This window comes from Heterodontus francisci, chromosome 5 (assembly GCF_036365525.1).
Source record: "Heterodontus francisci isolate sHetFra1 chromosome 5, sHetFra1.hap1, whole genome shotgun sequence".
Classification (NCBI taxonomy): Eukaryota; Metazoa; Chordata; class Chondrichthyes; order Heterodontiformes; family Heterodontidae; genus Heterodontus; species Heterodontus francisci.
In genome coordinates this window covers 192,079,745-192,099,903 of record NC_090375.1, presented here as the reverse complement: position 1 = coordinate 192,099,903, position 20,159 = coordinate 192,079,745, and the positions used below count along the sequence as shown (strand labels likewise).

The window sequence follows — 20,159 nt, the reverse complement described above, 5'->3', positions numbered from 1 at the left end:
TAAAGAAAACTGGTTGGTGGATTTTATTCTGAAATAGAAATAGAGTATATAATTGGCCCTATCGGTAACTGGGTAAACGTTTAAATATATGTTGTGACCTGTGCAGAAGTGCAACTAAAGAAAGACAGAGCACTCCTCCCGCCTTGGTCATAAACACATCATATTACCAAACAACGATGTAAAGTACTTAATCCTGTTTAAAGAAAAAAAACTTCTGCATCCTTACCTGTGTATCTGATCTTGCCTGCTAGAACGAACGGGGGCTAAGCCATCTACCTCATCAAAGAAAATAATTGAAGGACGCATAAGATAGGCCTTTAAAAAAAAAAGTTACTTGTATCAAATTTCGAGAGAGCAATACAAAATGAATTGTCTAAAATCAATTACAGCAGAAGATGAAAATGCTTGGCTCGGACAACGTTTGGAAATGGTAGGCACCAGGGTCCATCTTTAGGTCCACTTTTGTTCCAGAAGTATATGTAGAACATAGAACATAGAACATACAGCACAGAACAGGCCCTTCGGCCCACAATGTTGTGCCGATCCTTTGTCCTCTGTCAAGGACAATTTAATCTATACCCCATCATTCTCCTTTATCCATATACCTATCCAAAAGCCTTTTGAAAGTCCCTAAAGTTTCTGACTCAACAACTTCCCCGGGCAAGGCATTCCATGCCTCGACCACTCTCTGGGTAAAGAACCTTCCCCTGACATCCCCCTTATATCTCCCACCCTTCACCTTAAATTTATGACCCCTTGTAACGCTTTGCTCCACCCGGGGAAAAAGTTTCTGACTGTCTACCCTATCTATTCCCCTGATCATCTTATAAACCTCTATCATGTCACCCCTCATCCTTCTCCTTTCTAATGAGAAGAGGCCTAGAATGTTCAGCCTTTCCTCGTAAGACTTATTCTCCATTCCAGGCAACATCCTGGTAAATCTCCTCTGCACCCTCTCCAAGGCTTCCACATCCTTCCTAAAATGAGGCGACCAGAACTGCACACAGTACTCCAAATGAGGCCTTACCAAGGTCCTGTACAGCTGCATCATCACCTCACGGCTCTTAAATTCAATCCCTCTGCTAATGAACGCTAACACCCCATATGCCTTCTTCACAGCCCTATCCACTTGAGTTGCAACTTTCAATGATCTATGCACATAGACCCCAAGGTCTCTCTGCTCCTCCACATGCCCAAGAACCCTACCGTTAACCCAGTATTTTGCATTCATGTTTGTCCTTCCAAAATGGACGACCTCACACTTTTCAGGGTTAAACTCCATCTGCCACTTTTCAGCCCAGCACTGCAACCTATCCAAGTCCCTTTGCAGACGACAATAGCCCTCCTCGGTATCCACAACTCCACCAACCTTTGTATCATCTGCAAATTTACTGACCCACCCTTCGACTTCCTCATCCAAGTCGTTAATAAAAATCACAAACAGGAGAGGACCCAGAACTGATCCCTGCGGCACGCCACTGGTAACTGGGCTCCAGGCTGAGTATTTACCATCTAAGACCACTCTCTGCCTTCTATCAGTTAGCCAATTCTTAATCCAACTGGCCACATTCCCCACTATCCCATGCCTCCTGACTTTCTCCATAAGTCTACCATGGGGGACCTTATCAAATGCCTTACTAAAATCCATGTACACCACATCCACTGGTTTACCCTCATCCACTTGCTTGGTCACCTGCTCAAAGAATTCAATCAGGCTTGTGAGGCAAGACCTACCCCTCACAAAACCGTGCTGACTGTCCCGAATCAAGCAGTGTCTTTCCAGATGCTCAGAAATCCTATCCCTCAGCACCTTTTCCATCAACTTGCCTACCACCGAAGTAAGACTAACTGGCCTGTAATTCCCAGGGTTGTTCCTATTCCCTTTCTTGAACAGGGGCACAACATTTGCCACCCTCCAATCACCTGGTACCACCCCCGTCAGCAGAGAAGATGAAAAGATCATTGCCAGCGGCTCTGCAATTTCATCCCTTGCTTCCCATAACATCCTTGGATATACCCCGTCAGGCCCGGGAGACTTGTCTATCTTCAAGTTATTCAAAAACCCCAACACATCTTCCCTCCTAACGAGCACTTCCTCGAGCTTACCAGTCTGTTTCACACCGTCCTCTTCAGTAATACACCCCTTCTCATTCGTAAATACCGAAGAGAAGTACTCATTCAAAACCTCACTTATCTCTTCCGGCTCAACACACAGTCTCCCGCTATTGTCCTTGACCGGACCTATGGTCCCCCTAGTCATCCTCATATTTCTGACATACGCGTAAAAGGCCTTGGGGTTTTCTTTTATCCTACCCGCCAAGCATTTTTCATGCCCTCTCTTAGCTCTCCTAATCCCTTTCTTCAGATCCTTCCTGGCCATCTTGTATCCCTCCAGAGCTATGCCTGTGCCCTTTTTCCTCAACTTTATATACGCATCCTTCTTCTTCCTAACAAGACTCTCAACCTCTCTTGTCAACCACGGTTCCCTCACATGACCATCCCTTCCCTGTCTGACAGGGACATGCTTATCAATGGCCCCTACTATCTGCTCCTTGAAAAAGTTCCACATTTCGACCGTGCCCTTCCCTGCCAGCATATGCTCCCAACTTATGGTCCTCAGTTCCTGCCTGACAGCATCATATCTACCCTTCCCCCAATTGTAAACCTTGCCCTGTTGCACATACCTATCCCTCTCCATTACCACAGTGAATGCTACAGAATTGTGATCACTATCTCCAAAGTGCTCGCCCACCAACAGCTCTATCACTTGCCCTGGTTCATTACCTAGTACCAAATCCAATATTGCCTCCCCTCTGGTCGGGCAGTCTACATACTGAGTCAGAAAAGCTTCCTGGACATACTGCACAAACACTACCCCATCCAAACTATTCGATCTAAAGAGTTGCCAATCAATATTTGGGAAGTTGAAATCCCCCATAATTACTACCCTGTGACTTCTGCTCCTTTCCAAAATCTGTTTCCCAATCTGCTCTTCCACCTCCCTGCTGCTATTGGGGGGCCTATAGAAAACTCCCATCAAGGTGACTGCTCCTTTCCTGTTCCTGACCTCAACCCACAGTGCCTCAGTCGGCAGATCCTCCTCGAAAATTCTTTCAGCAGTTGTTACACTATTTCTAACTAACAATGCCACCCCCCCACCTCTTTTACCACCATTCCTAATCTTATGAAAACATCTATAACCAGGTACCTCCAAAAACCATTCCTCCCCCTCACCTATCCACGTTTCAGTGATGGCCACAACATCGTAGTCCCAAGTGCCCATCCACGCCTTCAATTCACTCACCTTATTCCTGATGCTTCTTGCGTTGAAGTATACGCACTTTAACCCTTCTCCGTGCCCATCTGTCCTCTGTGACAGTGCTACCTTCCCCAATACCTCACTACACTCTTTGTCTTTCTGAGTGGACCCACTGGTCCCTGGATTACAAGTCCGGTTCCCATCCCCCTCCCAAACTAGTTTAAACCCTCCCGAACAGTACTAGCAAACCTCCCTCCCAGGATATTGGTGCCCCTCTGGTTCAGATGCAGCCCGTCCTGTTTGAACAGGTCCCATCTTCCCCAGAATGCAGTCCAATTATCCAAGAACTGGAAGCCCTCCCTCCTACACCATTCCTGCAGCCACGTGTTCAGCTGTGCTCTCTCCCTATTCCTAGCCTCACTATCACGTGGCGCCGGCAACAAACCAGAGATAACAACTCTGTCCGTCCGAGCTTTCAGCTTCCAGCCTAACTCCCTAAACTCACTTCTAACATCTGTGCCACCCTTCCTTCCTACGTCGTTGGTGCCAATGTGCACCACGACCTCTGGCTGCTCCCCCTCCCCTTTAAGGATCCTGAAGACGCGATCACAAACATCACGGACCCTGGCACCAGGGAGGCAACAAACCATCCGTGCGTCTCGCCTGCGCCCACAGAACCGCCTGTCCGTACTCCTCACCATCGAGTCCCCGATGACTAGTGCTCTCCCATTCTCCCTCCTTCCCTTCTGAGCCACAGTGCAGGACCCCGTGCCAGAGGCCCGGTCACTGCAGCCTGCCCCCGATAGGCCGTCCCCCCCAACAGTATCTAAAACTGTATACTTGTTGTTGAGGGGAACGACCACAGGAGATCCCTGCACTGACCTCTTCCCACCTCTAACTGTTACCCAGCTGCCTTTGATTTGTGGAGTAACGACCTCCGTGTAGCTTCTATCTATCAACCCCTCAGCTTCCCGAATGATCCTCAGTTCATCCAGCTCCAGCTCCAATTCCCTAACACGGTCTGATAGGAGCTGGAGACGGATGCACTTCCAGCAGGTGAAGTCGGCAGGGCCACCGGAGGTTTCCCTCACCTCGAACATTCTGCAGGAGGAGCAATACACTACACTGGCTGCCATTTCTTTTATTCAATTACCCCTTAGTTAAGTACAACTATAGATATTAACAAAAACAGTAAATAGCTTACCTGCTCAGTCCTTTTTGGTTAGAGGAGGAGGGTAAAAAGGGTCTTATTATTAGGTTAGAGGAGTAGGATGGGTGGGAGACACTACATGTGTAGTGGCTCGGGTTTACTCAGCTCCGCACCTTTAAGGAAAATACCTACCCAGGAGTCCTCGCTGCCGACCAGCTTCCGGTTCCTCCGGCGCCAAAAGAAACTCAAAGACAAGGAAAACAGTAAGTAAAACACTAAGTACTTACTTTTAAAACACAGCTCCTGATGCCTTCACTCACCCACCGAAGAGTCGCTACCTTCTCCTGCTGCTCCGCCGGGAAATGAGGCCGAGTCCACGGAGCTCCGCACCTTTAAGGAAAATACCTACCCAGGAGTCCTCGCTGCCGACCAGCTTCCGGTTCCTCCGGCGCCAAAAGAAACTCAAAGACAAGGAAAACAGTAAGTAAAACACTAAGTACTTACTTTTAAATGTAGATGGTTTGAATTTGGGCACGGGGAAAACAATAATTCATAGAATCACAGAACCGTTAGAGCACGATTGGAGGCCATTCAGCCCATCGTGTCTGCATCGGCTTTCCGAGTGAGCAATTCACTTAATGCCATTCCCCCGCCTTCTCCCCATGACCCTGTACATTCTTCCTTTTTAGGTAACTGGCTAATTCCCTTTTGAATGCCTCAATGGAACCTGCCTCTGCCGCACTTTGGCAGTGTGTTCCAGATCCTAACCACTCACTGCTTGAAAAAGTTTTTCCTTAGGTCACCATTGCTTCTTTTTCCAATTACTTTAAATCTGTGCCCTCTCATTTTTGATCCTTTCACGAGTGGGAACAGTTTCTCCCTATCTACTCTGTCCGGACCCTTCATGATTTTGAATGCCTACATCAAATCTCCTCTCAACCTTCTCTTCTCCAAGGAAACAGTCCCAGCTTCTCAGATCTATCTTTGTAAATGTAGTTCCTCATCCCTGGAACCATTCTCGTGAACCTTTCCTGCAGTCCCTCTCCAATACCTTCACATCTTTCCTTAAATGCGGCACCCAGAACTGGACACAGGCCAGGCTGAATTAGTGTCTTAAACAAGTTCAACTACCTCCTTACTCTTGTACTCTATGCCCCTATTAATAAAGTCCAGGACACTGTATGCTTTATTAACCACTCTTACCCTGTCCTATCACCTTCAATGACTTATGCACATACACACCCAGGTCCCTCTGTTCCTGCAATAAAAACAGAAAGTGCTGGAAATACTCAGCAGATCAGGCAACATCTATGGAGAGAAGCAGAGTTAACATTTCAGGTATGCTCTGTTCCTGCACCCCCTTTAGAGTTGTACACTTTATTTTATGTTGTCTCTCCATGATCTTCCTAACAAAATGAATCACTTCACATTTCTCTGCATTGAACTTCATCTGCCACCTATCTGCCCATTCCACTATATCCTTCTGAAGTTCTACACTATCCTCTTCACAGTTCACAATGCTTCCAAGTTTTGTATCATCTGCAAATTCTGAAGTTGTGCCCTGTACACCAAGGTCTAGGTCATTAATATAAATCTGGAAGAGCAAGGATCCCAACACTGACCCCTGGAGAACTCCAATACATGCCTTCCTCCGGTCCAAAAAACATCCATTAACCACAACTCTCTCTTTCCTGTCACTCAGTCAATTTCGTATCCATGTTGCTACTGTCCCTTTTATTTCATGAGCTACAATTTTGCTCACAAGTCTGTTTTGTGGCACTGTATCAAATGCCTTTTGGAAGTCCATGTAGACCACAACAGTAGCATTGCCCTCATCAACCCCGTTACCTCTTCAAAAAACTCCAGCAAGTTAACTGAACACGATTTTCACTTAACAAATCCATGCTGCCTTTCCTTAATTAACCTGCATTTGTCCATGTTTCTATTAATTTGGTTCTGAATTATTATTTGAGATATTTCCCCACCATCAAACTAAAACTGAGTGGCCTGTAGTTGCTGGGCTTATCTTCACAACCTTTTTTGAATAAAAGTGTACCATTTGCAATTCTCCAGTCCTCTGTCACCACCCGAATCTAAAGAAGGCCAGAAAATCATAGCCAGTGCCTCCCCAACTTCCACACTCACTTCCCTCAGTATCCTTGGATGCATCTCATCCGATCCTGGTGTTTTATCAACTTTAAGTATAGACGGCTTATCTAATACCTCCTCCCCATCAATTTTAAATCCTTCTAATGTATTAATTACCTCCTCTTTCACCGTGGCCTGGGTAGCATCTTCCTTAGTAAAGACAGATGCAAAGTATTCATTTAATATACAGCTATTCCCTCTGCCTCCATGCATAAATCCCCCTTTTGGTCCCAAACCGGCCCTACTCCACCTTTTACTATTTATTTGCCTGTTCAAGACTTCTGGGATTTCCTTTAATGCTAGCTGCCAGTCTCTTTTTGTACTCCCTCTTATTTGCTTTTTCATTTCCCCACCGAGCCTTCTATATTCAGCCTGGTTCTCCATTGTATTACCGACCTGACATCTGTCATAAGCACAGTTTTTCATCTTTATCTCTATCTCTTTTGTTATCCAGGGAGCTCTGGATTTGCTTGCCCAACCTTTCCCCTTTGAGGGAATATACCGTGACTGTGCCTGAACTCTCTCTTCATTGAAGTTATTTCATTGTTCAGCTGCCATTTTTCCTGCCAACCTTTGATTCCAATTTATTTGGCCCAGATCCATTCTTACTCCATTGAAGTTGGCTTTCCCCCAGTTAATTATTCTTACTCTAGATTGTTCTTTGTCCTTTCGCATAACCAACCTAAACCTTACAATACAATGATCACTGTCCCCTAAATGTTCTCCTACTGACATCTGATCCACTTGGCCCACCTCATTCCCAAGAACCAGATCCAAACATTGTTGTCTTTCTCGTTGGACTGGAAACATGCTGCTGTATAAATTTTTTCTGAACACACTCTCGGAACTCCTGCTCCTCTCTACCCTTTACACTACTGTCCTAGTCTATATTTGGATAATTAAAGCCCCCATTATAATTACTCTATAATTGATGCACCTCTAATTTCGTGGCAAATTTGTTCCTCTACATCCTTTTTTTAAAAAATCGTTCCTGGGATGTGGGTGTCGCTAGCTAAGCTAGCATCTAATTGCATCCCTAATTGCCCTTGAGAAAGTGGTAGAAAGCTGTCTTCTTAAACCACTGCAGTCCATGTGGGGTAGGTACACCTACAGTGCTGTTAGAAAGGGAGTTCCAGGATTTTCATCCAACGGCAGTGAAGAACGGCGATATGGTTCCAAGTCAGAATGGTATGGCTTGGAGGGGAACTTGCAGGTGGTGGTGTTCCCATGCATCTGCTGCCCTTGTCCTTCTAGGTGGTAGAGGTTGCGGGTTTGGAAGGTGCTGTCTAAGGAGCCTTGGTGCGTTGCTGCGGTGCATCTTGTAGATGGTACACACTGCTGTCACTGTGCGTCCGTGGTGGAGGGAGTGAATGTTTATGGATGGGGTGCCAATCAAGTGGGCTGCTTTGTCCTGAATGGTGACAAGCTTCTTGAGTGTTGTCGGAGCTGCACCCGTCCAGGCAAGTGGAGCGTATTGCATCACACTCCTGACTTGTGCATTTTATATAGTGGACAGGCTTTGGGGAGTCAGGAGGTGAGTTACTTGCCACAGGATTCCTAGCCTCTGACCTGCTCCTGTAGTCACAGTATATATATGGCTACTCCAGTTCAGTTTCTGGTTAATGGTAACCCCCAGGATGTTATAGTGGGGGATTCAGCGATCATAATGCCATTGAACGTCTAGGGGAGATAGTTAGATTCTCTTTTGCTTGAGATAGTCATTGCCTGGCAATTGTTTGGTGCGAATGTTACTTGCCACTTATCAGCCCAAGCCCGGATATTGTCCAGGTCTTGCTGCATTTCTACACGGACAGCTTCAGTATCTGAGGAGTTGCGAACAGTGTTGAACATCGTGCAATCATCAGTGAACATCCCCACTTCTGAACTTATGATTGAAGGAAGGGCATTGATGAAGCAGCTGAAGATGTTTGGGCCTAGGACGCTACCCTGATGTGATGTCCTGGAGCTGAGATGATTGACCTCCAACAACCACTAGTTGGTGGCCTAAAGACAACACCGAACAATGTAATCTCACCTCTTTGTGCCCTAGCTCGAGCCAAGTAGATTCTGTCCCTGACCCCTCTGCGATATCCTTTTTCTCAAGGACTATAATGCTCTCCTTAATCAATACTGTCACACCTGCTTCAACTGCTTTCTGTGGTAGCGAATTCCACAGGCTCACCACTCTCTGGGTGAAGAAATTTCTCATCTCAGTCCTGAAAGGTTTACCCCATATCCTTAGACTATGACCCCTAATTCTGGACTCCCCCACCATTGGGAACATCCTTCCTGCATCTACCCTGTCAAGTCCTGTTAGAATTTTATAGCACTTACTGTTACACTACCCCAAAAGAAAAAATTTTAATTACCCAGCTCCTAATTTGAACCTACATATATGGTAAATTATAAAATCCACCTTAGTTTTAATACTAATGAATCAATCAAGTCTTTTTATATTTGATCAATTTAGATTAAATTAAAAGCTTACTGGTATACCCACCCTGGCCTGCTTTCTGTTTCCTTGCACTCTCCAAACATAGACTGGGATAATAGTAGTGTAAAGGGCAGTGAGGGGCAAGAGTTCCGAGAGTGTGTTCAGGAAAATTTTCTACAACAGTATGTTGCTAGTCCAACGAGAAAGGAGGCACTGCTGGACCTGGTTCTTGGGAATGAGGTGGGCCAAGAGGATCAAGTATCAGTAGGAGAGCATTCAGGGGATAGTGATCATTGTATCATAAGATTTCGGCTGACTATGGAAAAAGATAAAGAGCAATGCAGGGTAAGAATAATTAACTGGGGGAAAGCTAACTTCATTGGGGTAAGAATGGAGCTGAAGTGAATAAATTGGAGTCAAAAGTTGGCGGGAAAACCAGTAGATGAACAATGGGCTACCTTCAAAGAAGAGAGTTAGTTCAGGCACAGTCAAGGTATGTTCCCTTGAAGGGGAAAAGTAGGACAAACAAATCCAGAGCTCCCTGGATGACAAAAGAGGTAGAGATTAAGATAAAGAAAAAGTGTGCTTATGACAGATGCCAGGTAGAAAATACTATTGAGAACCAGGCTGAATATAGAAGGTTCAGTAGGGAAGTGAAAAAGCAAATAAGAGAAGCAAAGAGAGAGCATGAAAAAAGACTGGAAGCTAGCATTAAAGGAAATCCCAAAGTTTTTTTTATAGGCATATAAATAGTAAAAAGGTGGTAAAAGGAGAATTAGGGCCGATTAGGGACCAGAAAAGGGATTTACACATGGAGGCAGAGAGCATAGCTGAGGTATTAAGTAAATACTTTGCATCTGTCTTTACCAAGGACAAAGATGCAACCCAGACAATGTTGGAAGAGGAGGTAAGTCAGACACTAGAGGGGATTAAAATTGATAAAGAAGTATTAGATAGGCTGTCTGTACTTAAAGTGGATAAAGCACCAGGACAGGAGGAGATGCATCCAAGGATACGGAGGGAATTGAGGGTGGAAATCGCAGAGGCACTGGCCATAATTTTTCAGTCTTTCTTAGACTCGGAGGTGGTGACAGAGGAATGGAGAATAACAAACGTTACACCCTTGTTCAAAAAAGGGTGTAATGATAAGCCCAACAACTACAGGCCAGTCAGTTTAACTTTGGTGGTGGGAAAAGTTTTAGAAAAAATAATTAGGGACAAAATCAATAGTCACATGGATAAATGCGAGTTAAATAAGGAAAGGCAGCATGGATCTCTTAAGGGAAAAATCATGTTTAAATAACTTGCTTGAGTTTTTTCATGAGGTAACAGAGAGGGTTGATGAGGGCAATGCTATTGATGTGGTGTACATGGACTTCCAAAAGGCGTTTGATACAGTGCCACACAACAGACTTGTGAGCAACCGAATAGCTCATGGAATATAAGGGACAGTCGCAACATGGATATGAAATTGGCTGAGTGACAGGAAACAAAGAGTAGTGGTTAATGGATGTTTTTCGTGCTGGAGGAAGGTTTGTAGTGGAGTTGCCCAGGGATCAGTGTTGGGACTCTTGCTTTTCCTGGTATATATTAATGAACTAGACCTTGGTGTACAGGGCACAATTTCAAAGTTTGCAGATGATACGAAACTTGGAAGTATTGTGAACTGTGAGCAATGTAGTGTAGAACTTCAAAAGGACAGAGATGAGTTGGTGGAATGGGCAGACAGGTGGCAGATGAAGTTCAATGTGGAGAAATGTGAGTGATTCATTTTGGTTGGAAGAACGTAGAGAGACAATATAGAAAAAAGGGTACATTTCCAAAGGGGGTGCAGGAGCAGAGGGACCTGGATGCATATGTGCATAAGTCATTGAAGGTGGCATGACAGGTTGAGAGAGTGTTTAATAAAGCATACAATATCCTGGGCTTTATTAATAAGGGTATAGAGTACAAGGAAGTTATGTTGAACTTATACAAGATACCAGTTCAGCCTCAGCTGGAGTATTGGGTCCAATTATGGGCGCCACACTTTGGGAAAGATGTGAGGGTATTGGCGAGAGTACAGAAAAGATTCACAAGAATGATTCCAGGGATGAGGGATTTCAGTTATGAAGATAGATTGGAGAAGTTAGGGCTGTTTTCCTTGGAGAAGAGAAGGCTGAGAGGTGATTTGATAGAGGCATTCAAAATCATGAGGGGTCTGGACAGAGTTGTTAGAGAGAAACTGTTCCCACTGATAAAAGGATCGAGAATGAGTGGGCACAGATTTAAAGTATTTGGTAAGAGAAGCAAAAGTGACATGAGGAAAAGCTTTATCACGCAGCGAGTGGTTCAGGTCTGGAATGCGCTGCCTGAGAAGGTGGTGGAAGCAGGTTCAATTGAAGCATTCAAAAGGAAATTAAACAGTTATATGAAGAGGAAGAACGTGCAGGGTTACGGGGAGAAGGCAGGGGATTGGAACTGAGGGAGCTACTCTTTCAGAGAGCCGGTGCAGACATGATGGACCGAATGTCCTCCTACGTTGTAATGAATTTGAGATTGCGATGTCACTTTTCCATTTTTGGTTTGCCTGCGAACCTCCCGCTCCTCCTCTCCAAGCTTTTGGCTCACTTATTAAATACTCTCCTCTCCAAATCTGTGAGCTTTTCACGTGCTTGTTTAATCCGCTCCTGCTGCTTCCTTGAACCTAAGCATTTGACGTGCTTTTTAAACCTTCTCCTGCTACTTTTTCCCACCAACAATTTGTTGCCAATGGAAAAATAGAGGGTTTGGCACCAACAGTGGGAGGACACAGAAAGGTGACAGGTTCAATGTTATGTGGAAAAATGTGATGTCATAAATTTTGGGGACAAAACTAGGAAATAGGGGCATATACTCAACAGCTATATACTGAAAGGTGTGGACAAACAGCGACCTAGGGGTTTAAAATACATCATTCCCTGAAGGGAGAGTGCAGAGTTTATAAATGGGTACAAGAGTAAAAAAAAGAGGATAAATATCCATAATGCAATAATTAATGTTTAGGCATCCAATTACAGAAGAACACTGAAACCACATAAAGCATATGGCATGGATTTATAAGGATGAAACCAAGGATTGGAAACTAGTCATGAGGAAAGGTTAGAGATGCTGGGACTTAAAGTTAAGATTTACTTGAAGTTTAAAAAAAAAATGAAGGGCTGTGATTGTGTGAATAGGGAAAGAAGATGGGGTGGGAAGTCACTGGTGCCCGGTTTAAAGGTGACATAGCCGCAAACACATACCCATATCAGAAGACACAAGGCTGGCCCAAAATTGGGCCTTGTACCTCATCTTAACATCTGGGGGAGGCACAACAGTAACTTTCCCTTTTGCATCAACAGATTTAAAGGTGATCTGCCTCGCCAGCAGAGAGCTTGGTTAAATGCAGTGCAACACGCACATATCGCTTTCCTGGGTGATAAATTCCTTTTTTTTTTAAATGAGCTAGTGAGCAAATTTTTTTAAAATCGTCAGTTAAAATCTATAAACAATAATCACAACGTGAAAAAGGATTAAATTTTGTAGTTACCTGATCAAAAAGTAATCGTAGCTGTCGTTCAGATTCTCCTACCCATTTACTGAGGCAATCGGCACCCTTTCGCATGAAGAAGGACACCCTCCGGTCTCCTTGGCTGCACTCGTTGGCCAGCGCTCTGGCAACAAGAGTCTTCCCTGTTCCAGGAGGGCCATAGAATAAGCAGCCTCTAAAAATTGAAAGGTGAGCAACTTTTTACTAAGTGTTTACAAAAGGAAGCACTAAAATAAAAGCAAAATACTAAATTTTTAGTATTTTGTAAATGTTTTTATTTACAAAAGGAAGACCTATTAAAGTGACAATGAGTTCAGTTCTGATATTCAGTCCTAGCCACTGTTGGGCATCTCATGTAAGATAACTGCAGAACATTGCCTGCATTGAATGAGGAAACAACATACAACTCAAATTAGCTTTACTGACTTAAAGTTGAGAGAGCTGGTAGGAATTTTAAGTCTTTCCCAAAGCTTTTTTTTTGTTGCATATTAACTTTATTATTTAGTATGACTACATTTAATTGGTTATTTTCTACATCCATATACATCTGTACATGCAGATATTCATTTTGTTGCAGAATCCAAAAAAATGTTGTGCGAGTCTGAGCTGAAGCAGGATACGGAAGCATTTCAAGCAAGCGATATAACTCTGAATGACCGAGGTCTATTTACGTAACAATTCAATTCTGGGGCTTGAGAGATTCATTTCCACCTCACCAGCAGAATAATGCAATGTGCTCACTCCACAAACTTCAGCTCATTCAAAACTCTGCTGCCTGTATCCTGACTCACACTAAGCCCGATTCATCCATCATCCGTGCTAACCTATAACGACTCCTAATCCTGGAGCAATTCAAATTTATAATTCGCAGCCTCGTTTTGCAAATCCCTTCATTTCCTCACCCCTGCCCATCTCTGTATTTTCCTCCAGCCCTACAACCCCGAGATCTCTGCGCTCCTCCAATCCTGGCCTCGTGCAAGTCCCCGATTTCCTTCACCCTTCCCTTGGTGGCCATGTCTTCAGCTCTATTGGCATCTAGTTCTGGAATTTCCTCCCCAAACCTCTCTGCCTCTCTTTCCTCCTTTTAGAGGCTCCTTAAAATCTACCTCCGACCAAGTTTTTGGTCACATGTCCTATTATTTATTGTGACTCAGCATCACTCCTGTGAAGTGCCTTTGGTTGTTTTACTAGGTTAAAAACACTATATAAATACAAGTTGTTATAATGCTGTTTGAATAGAATAGCATCATCTGACTTTCCATGAGCAACACTACAGCATATGCTTCAGCATAGAAAGAATCTTGAATCTAGCATGCGTCCATTACACTTGATGCAAATGCAAAAACAATTTTTTTTTAATCTGATCAATGAGCTAGAGCTTGGAATATGCAAGCATTTGAACTTCCTCTAATGTAACTGCAGCAGTTCAGGATCAGCTGGATTTGCCCATTAACAGCAACAGACTTAAATGGACAGGCTATGTTAGCAGTTAAGCAGCATAATTTCTTCCAGATCACTACCTGTGAGCAATACTAATTAAGGGACCAGAAAAGTAACATTAAATAAACAACTTTCCTAAACTTTTAACATGAAAGATTAGCACAGCATAGGCAAGTGCAGCAAGACCTCAAGCTAAATATAAAACTTTAAAGTCTAAAATACAATTTGGATTTTTTGTTCTCCTTGAACATACTAACCCCACATTTCAATTTACCACCCCAGTCCGCCGCAGACCCATGAAACAGCATTATTTAAATCAATTAAGCAAAATGGCCTTCCTGTACCTTGGAGGCTGAATCTTAAACCTCTCAAACACTTCAGGATAAAGCAATGGAAAAACCACCATCTCCTTCAGTGCAGCAATATGGCTTGAAAGTCCACCCACACTATTGAAACGAACCTAAGAATATATAACAGAAACAAATGCCAATTTTAACAAGTAATAAGATTTTACCTATATGCATTTTTCCTACATATGCGTTCCTCCCAGGCATTGGTAAACTGGATTAACACTATCTACACACCCTCATACTTCCCCCCCCCCCACCCCACCCCCGTTCATGGTATAAAACTGAGTACAGTATATCTGTCTTCTTTCATCCACTTTCACAAAAAGTGAATCTGATATGGATGATATAACATATCCTACTGGCTGTGGGGTTCATGCCAAACTTGTCAGAACTCCTCATTTTACAAAACTGGTATTTTATCTGCTTTTTAAGTAACATGGATAGCCATAGATATTAAATAAGCAAAATCTGTGCATTACTTTGATAATGAACACTTTGCACTGTATTACAATGCAGAAATGAAAAGCAGCATCAGTATAAAACCTTTTCCGAATCTGTCTACAGACGTTTAGTGTCTGTAATATTACAATGCTGAGCCTTCATGGGTGCTGACTGGTCTGTGATCCACGTGTTATCCACATAGAATCTCATAGCACAGAAGGGGGCCATTCGGCTCTTTGTGCCTGTGTCAGTTGTTTGAAAGAGCTATCCTCTCTCCCACTCCCACGCTTTTTCCCTTATAGCCCTGCAATTTTCCCCCTTTTCAGTTATCTAACCAATTTGCTTTTGAAAGTTACAAGTGACTCCACTTCCAGCATCCTTTCAGGCAGCACATTCCAGATTATAACTTGCTGCGTAACAAAGTCTCCTCAATTCACCTCTGCCTCTTTGCCAATTATCTTAAATCTGTGTCTTCTGCTTACCAACCTTTCTGCCACTGGGAACAGTTTCTCCTCATCAGCTATAACAAAACCCTTCATGATTTTTAATGCCTCTATTAAATTTCCCCTTAACCTACATAACACCAATAAAACTTAAAGCAAAAGAATAGTGGTAGTTTAAATACAAAACTATCAAGGATCCCATTAAAGAATACAACAACTCAGAACTTGTACAAATGTACTGATCTATAACCTGGCCAACCAAGGGTAAATTCCAACTTTGAGTGTGAATGGTCAAGAAACTCCCCACAATGAGGATTATATCCAAAGTTATCTCTGCTAGTAAGACAATAAGCACATCTCCCTTCCCCAGGTGAAAATGAGGACACCAAGCCATGCCAAGAGGCCTAATATGTTTGGGATAGAAATGTACTCCTATACCAATGTGCCTCCTGGCTTGCTACAGTCATGTGACGTCCACCATGAGGCACTCTGACTGCAGGCAGCCATCTCAGTCAGTTTCAATAAAGACTCAGTATACACCAGACTCGTGTCCTGTGAGCTCGTAATATCATGAATTGCATTTAGCCATCCTGCAACCAGAATCAAGCTCCAAGGAAGGAGAGAATAAGTGAGGTTCCTGATGGCTGTGGGTAAAATGCACCATGTTATACATTACACAGCCAATCTGGAAGGTCTCAGGTTTCAGTGTTTCTCTATCAAATTAGCTCACAGCCAAGGCACCAAAAAGAGACTACAATAAACCTCAGTGTCAATGACCTGGGTGGGGCGGGGGCCTCAGTGACAGGGAAAGGAAAAACTAAAGAAACGCCAGCCAATGGAATGTTGCAAGGACCCTTTTCTAGGTGGGGGCAATGTCAGGAAGTGGAGAAAATGGAAGAAAATGAGTTTAAACTCTGACTAAAAGAAGTGTTGGATCTTCCAAATTAAAGGCACATTGGCCTCTGGAAACTAAATATAAAAGCAGAAAACATTTAATATAATTCATGCGATGTCCTGTTCATGCTAATCTAGCTTCATTGCTTTAAATGATAAAAATTCCAGTAATTAAGGGGAAATATCCCTCTTATCCCTCGAGGTGACGAGCTTGTTTTAGTTTAGTAATTGAGAAGTTTAAAGAAAGCCCACAGCCCTGGCGTCACCTATGGAGTGAGAAGTCAGTACCCTATTCACTCATTTCTTAGTTCCATTGGGATGCCTACATAAGAGCAGAGTGAAATTTTTCCAAAATTCAACAGGATCATCCAACACTGAATTTCAGTGATGATTCATCCCTACAAATAAAGATGAAGTCACCCCTTTTCTCCAGCTTAAAAACCCAATCATCCAAATTGACAACGCAGGACTCTCAAGTCAACAACGTGCATACAGGCTGAAATACACGCAACATTCTCTGCATGAAATGCCACAAGCTCTCCCGTGTACATCATCTGGCCTATCTAAAAGAGACAGAAATTAAAAACCAGTAAATAAAACTGAAGCAGTGGCGCTATGGCTTTCCGGGAGAAGTTGGTATGTACACCTATGTCAACAGTTTGAGCTTGAAAGAAACTACAAGCAGCCTCGGCAAACAAGATATACAAAAACTGCCAATCTGCCATATACAAGAAATCTTCAGTTACTGGTACTTCAGTGAAAATATAGAATGATCAAATGGCAATGGATTAACAGCTATTCCCATGATGACATCATAGCAAATCAATTTCCTTCAATTTCTGTAGAGCTTGTAACTTGACAACATTTGGTGATCATTCTGCTGCAAGGGATGGAAATAGTTCAAGATCAGAGGAAGAAGCCCAAAATTTCATTAACTTACAGAAGTGTCAATTTGCATTGGATCCACATCTGCCAGGCTAGCACCTATTTTCATCCGATCTTTGCGAATTCCTTTCAAGTCATCTTTCTTAACATTCATTGGAAGACATCTAGAAATATAAAAGTTTTACCAAGTGGGATTGAAGAAAAAGGCTTGCCTTCCCATATTTGTACATGTAACTGTAAACAACTGATCAGAGAGATAATCTTAGAAAGGTGAAATATTCAAACAACATAGCAAAATAAACAGCAAACTACTAGGATAGCGTCTTGTGTATCTTATACTGCTTTAGAGAAGCATCCATAAGTATTTATTTCTATATTTTAGCTGTGCAACTCAGATCAAATATGCTATTTCGTAATGTATTTGTAATTGAAACATCTATTCTGCAAATATACGAGGTTGCGTTTGCTGACAATGCAACCACGTGGTGGCATAGTACTGGCACATGTGCAAATGCAACCTCATCAACTGAAATGTCATGTCAGGCAGCTGCCAGTAATAAAGATGATGCCACTCAATTTGACACAAAAAACAAATTAAACCCAAACACCCTCAATGGCTGCAATCGCCAACTCCATCCCACCCCCAACAACACCCGCTCCCTCCTGCCATTTCACTTCACCGATTCCTCCGGCAACCGTCTGCTTGCCGCTCACTCCCCACTTCCCCCCAGCCGTTTGCTCCCTGGCATGTCACCTGGAGAAGCGGCAGGGGTGGGGGGCAGGAAGCAAGCAACTGAGGGATTGGGCGGGCAGCAGCGAGGTTGGGAGTGAGCGATCGAGCGGGAGGAAGCGGCGAGACAGGATGGAGCAGCAAGTAGTTGGGAGTGACAAACTGAAAGTGGCAACTGAGGCAGAGATGGCGCAAGGCAGCAGGGTACTGTTGACAGGAATGGAGGCCATTGTGGGGTGAGGCAACACTATGTCATCATTGTATGGTAACGTCAGCGCACACATTCATACTGGCAAGCTGGCAAACGTTCGGACGCACTGATGATGTCCGCGATCGCTCAGCACATGCTCAGCATTGTCAGGAGATACTCGGTAAATAAAAACAGAAAATGCCGGAAATACTCAGGTAAGGCAATATCTGTGGAGAAAAACAGAATTAACATTTTTAAAATTCTGAAATATTAACGGTTTCTTTCTCTAGAGATTCAAAGGTATGAAGAGCACTTATGCTTGTGGCAGGTGCTGAAGAATAGAATCTTTCCACAGATGCTACCTGACCTGCTTAGTAATTTCCAGCATTTTCGGCTTATCTTTCAGATTTGCAGCATCTGTGGTATTTTGCCTTTCATACAACATTAAAGTCCCTTTGCCCAATGATGAGAGAAATAAACAGATGACACTGTCCCGACTTTGACATGTAAATACATACATCAAATGAGTGAAGGCTCGAGGAAGCGTTTAGAAAAGGGCTGTCCAACATAATGCCCAGGGGCCAGACTACGGCCCGCCGAAGGATTCCATCCAGCTCATCATTCTGTTCACTGCTTGGCTGAGATTGACAGTTCCCTGTAGGTCAGTTGGAGGGGGTAGGCGGTACCTGTGTCTGATGGGCGGGCGACCCTGGTTTAGAAGATGTAATGTATCCTGCTTCCACTTTCCCCAACTTAAATAAAACAGGAATAAAAACACTGGAAATACTCATCAGGTCTGGCAGCATCTGTGGAGAATGAAAGGTCACAGTCCTGAAACATTAACTCTGTGTCTCTCTCTCCACAGATGCTGCCAGACCTGCTGAGTATTTCCAACACTTGTTTTTTTATTTCAGATTTATTTATTTCAGCAACTGCAGTGTTTTGCTTTTAAATAAAACAGGCATGGTAATTCTTCGGTTGTGGGAATGGCTGCTGTGTGCAGTGGGGAAGAGAGAGGGGGCGGGGCGGGGGGGGAAGCAGAGAGAGAGAGAGCAGAGAAAGAGAGAGGAGGGAGCAGAGACAGAGAGAGGGGGGGGGGGTGAAGAGAGAGAGGCAGTCATTTATGTACAAAACAGAAGGAGGCCATTCAGCCCATCCAGTCCATGCTGGCTCTCCACGGAGCTATGCAGTCTGTCCCATTCCCTGGCTCGATCCCCGTAGCCCTTCAAGTCTACTTCTATCAGGTAGCCATCCAAATTCCTCTTGAAGTCATTGATTGTCTCTGCTTCCACCACTCTGGTCAGCAGCGAGGCCCAGGTCATTACCATCCGCTGCATTAGAAGTGCTTCCTCATATTCCCCCTGCATCTTTTGCCCAAAACGTTCAATCTGTGTTCCCTAGTCCTTGAGGGGGCGGGGGAAAAGAGAGACAGGGACACAGACAGAGAGCACAGGGAGATGGGGGAAGAAAGAGATCAAGGTCTCTCCTAACAGATGGAAATCTATCCAAAGTACTCTGCATCACTACATCAAGTGTGTGGGCAGAGATTGACTACTTATGCAAGCAAAAACAATGCCAAGTATGTCACTAAATCAGCTTTCAAAACAGTGACGAGAAAGTCAGTCAATAAATCAGTCTTCTCATTTTAAGCTTCTTCACTAAAATGCACATTTGTTATTGTTTTGATAGTAGGATAAATTTTTAACGCCTTTATCTTTCCAAAATGTTCTCATCGACTCCCTATTGTAGGCCTGTAGCCAATAGTTTTTGTACTTTTGTGTTGTTGCAATTTGCTTTGTTTTTGACTTGTTAATTTGCAGGCGTTGATTTGAAAATAAGTGTGATTGTGCTCTGATTAAGTCAAATAGTGATGTAATCAATGGCAATCAGTAATAATATTAATGGTGAATTATAAGATTGTTGTCTTTCTCTGCTCTTTCCCTTCCTTTCTTTTAATAAAGTTATCCTACTATTCTATTTTTATTAATAATTGTTTAATAATTATTTCATAAAAATGATTGCTTTAACACATATGGTATGAGTCACTCATTCCTGTTATGTCCTGAGTACGGCTCCGAACCCAAGTGAGACTCTGCGAGGGACTCTTGCCCTACACTTTTTAGGGCAAAAATTGTAATGTGGTCCCCCATTCGAAAAGGAAGAAAGAAAAGACAAGTCCAAAATGGATGAAGAGGACAGCAGGGCAAGATCTGGTCATTTTAAGAAGGTTTCAATTTCGAGAACA

At 43.5% G+C, this 20,159-nt stretch overlaps 1 protein-coding gene across 4 annotated transcripts in view; it reads right to left on the bottom strand.

Moving 5' to 3' along the window:
• The window catches only part of LOC137370206 (ATPase family AAA domain-containing protein 2-like), an 83,990-nt gene that overhangs the window by 43,751 nt on the left and 20,080 nt on the right, over positions 1 to 20,159 (bottom strand). For all 4 annotated transcript variants that reach the window (XM_068032529.1, XM_068032527.1, XM_068032528.1 and 1 more), the window contains exons 10-13: positions 17,050 to 17,158; positions 14,326 to 14,441; positions 12,542 to 12,716; positions 227 to 315 (exon numbers count right to left, since the gene is read on the bottom strand). In XM_068032529.1, coding sequence (XP_067888630.1) covers positions 227 to 315; positions 12,542 to 12,716; positions 14,326 to 14,441; positions 17,050 to 17,158 — 489 coding nt within the window. The remainder of the gene's footprint in view (positions 1 to 226; positions 316 to 12,541; positions 12,717 to 14,325; positions 14,442 to 17,049; positions 17,159 to 20,159) is intronic.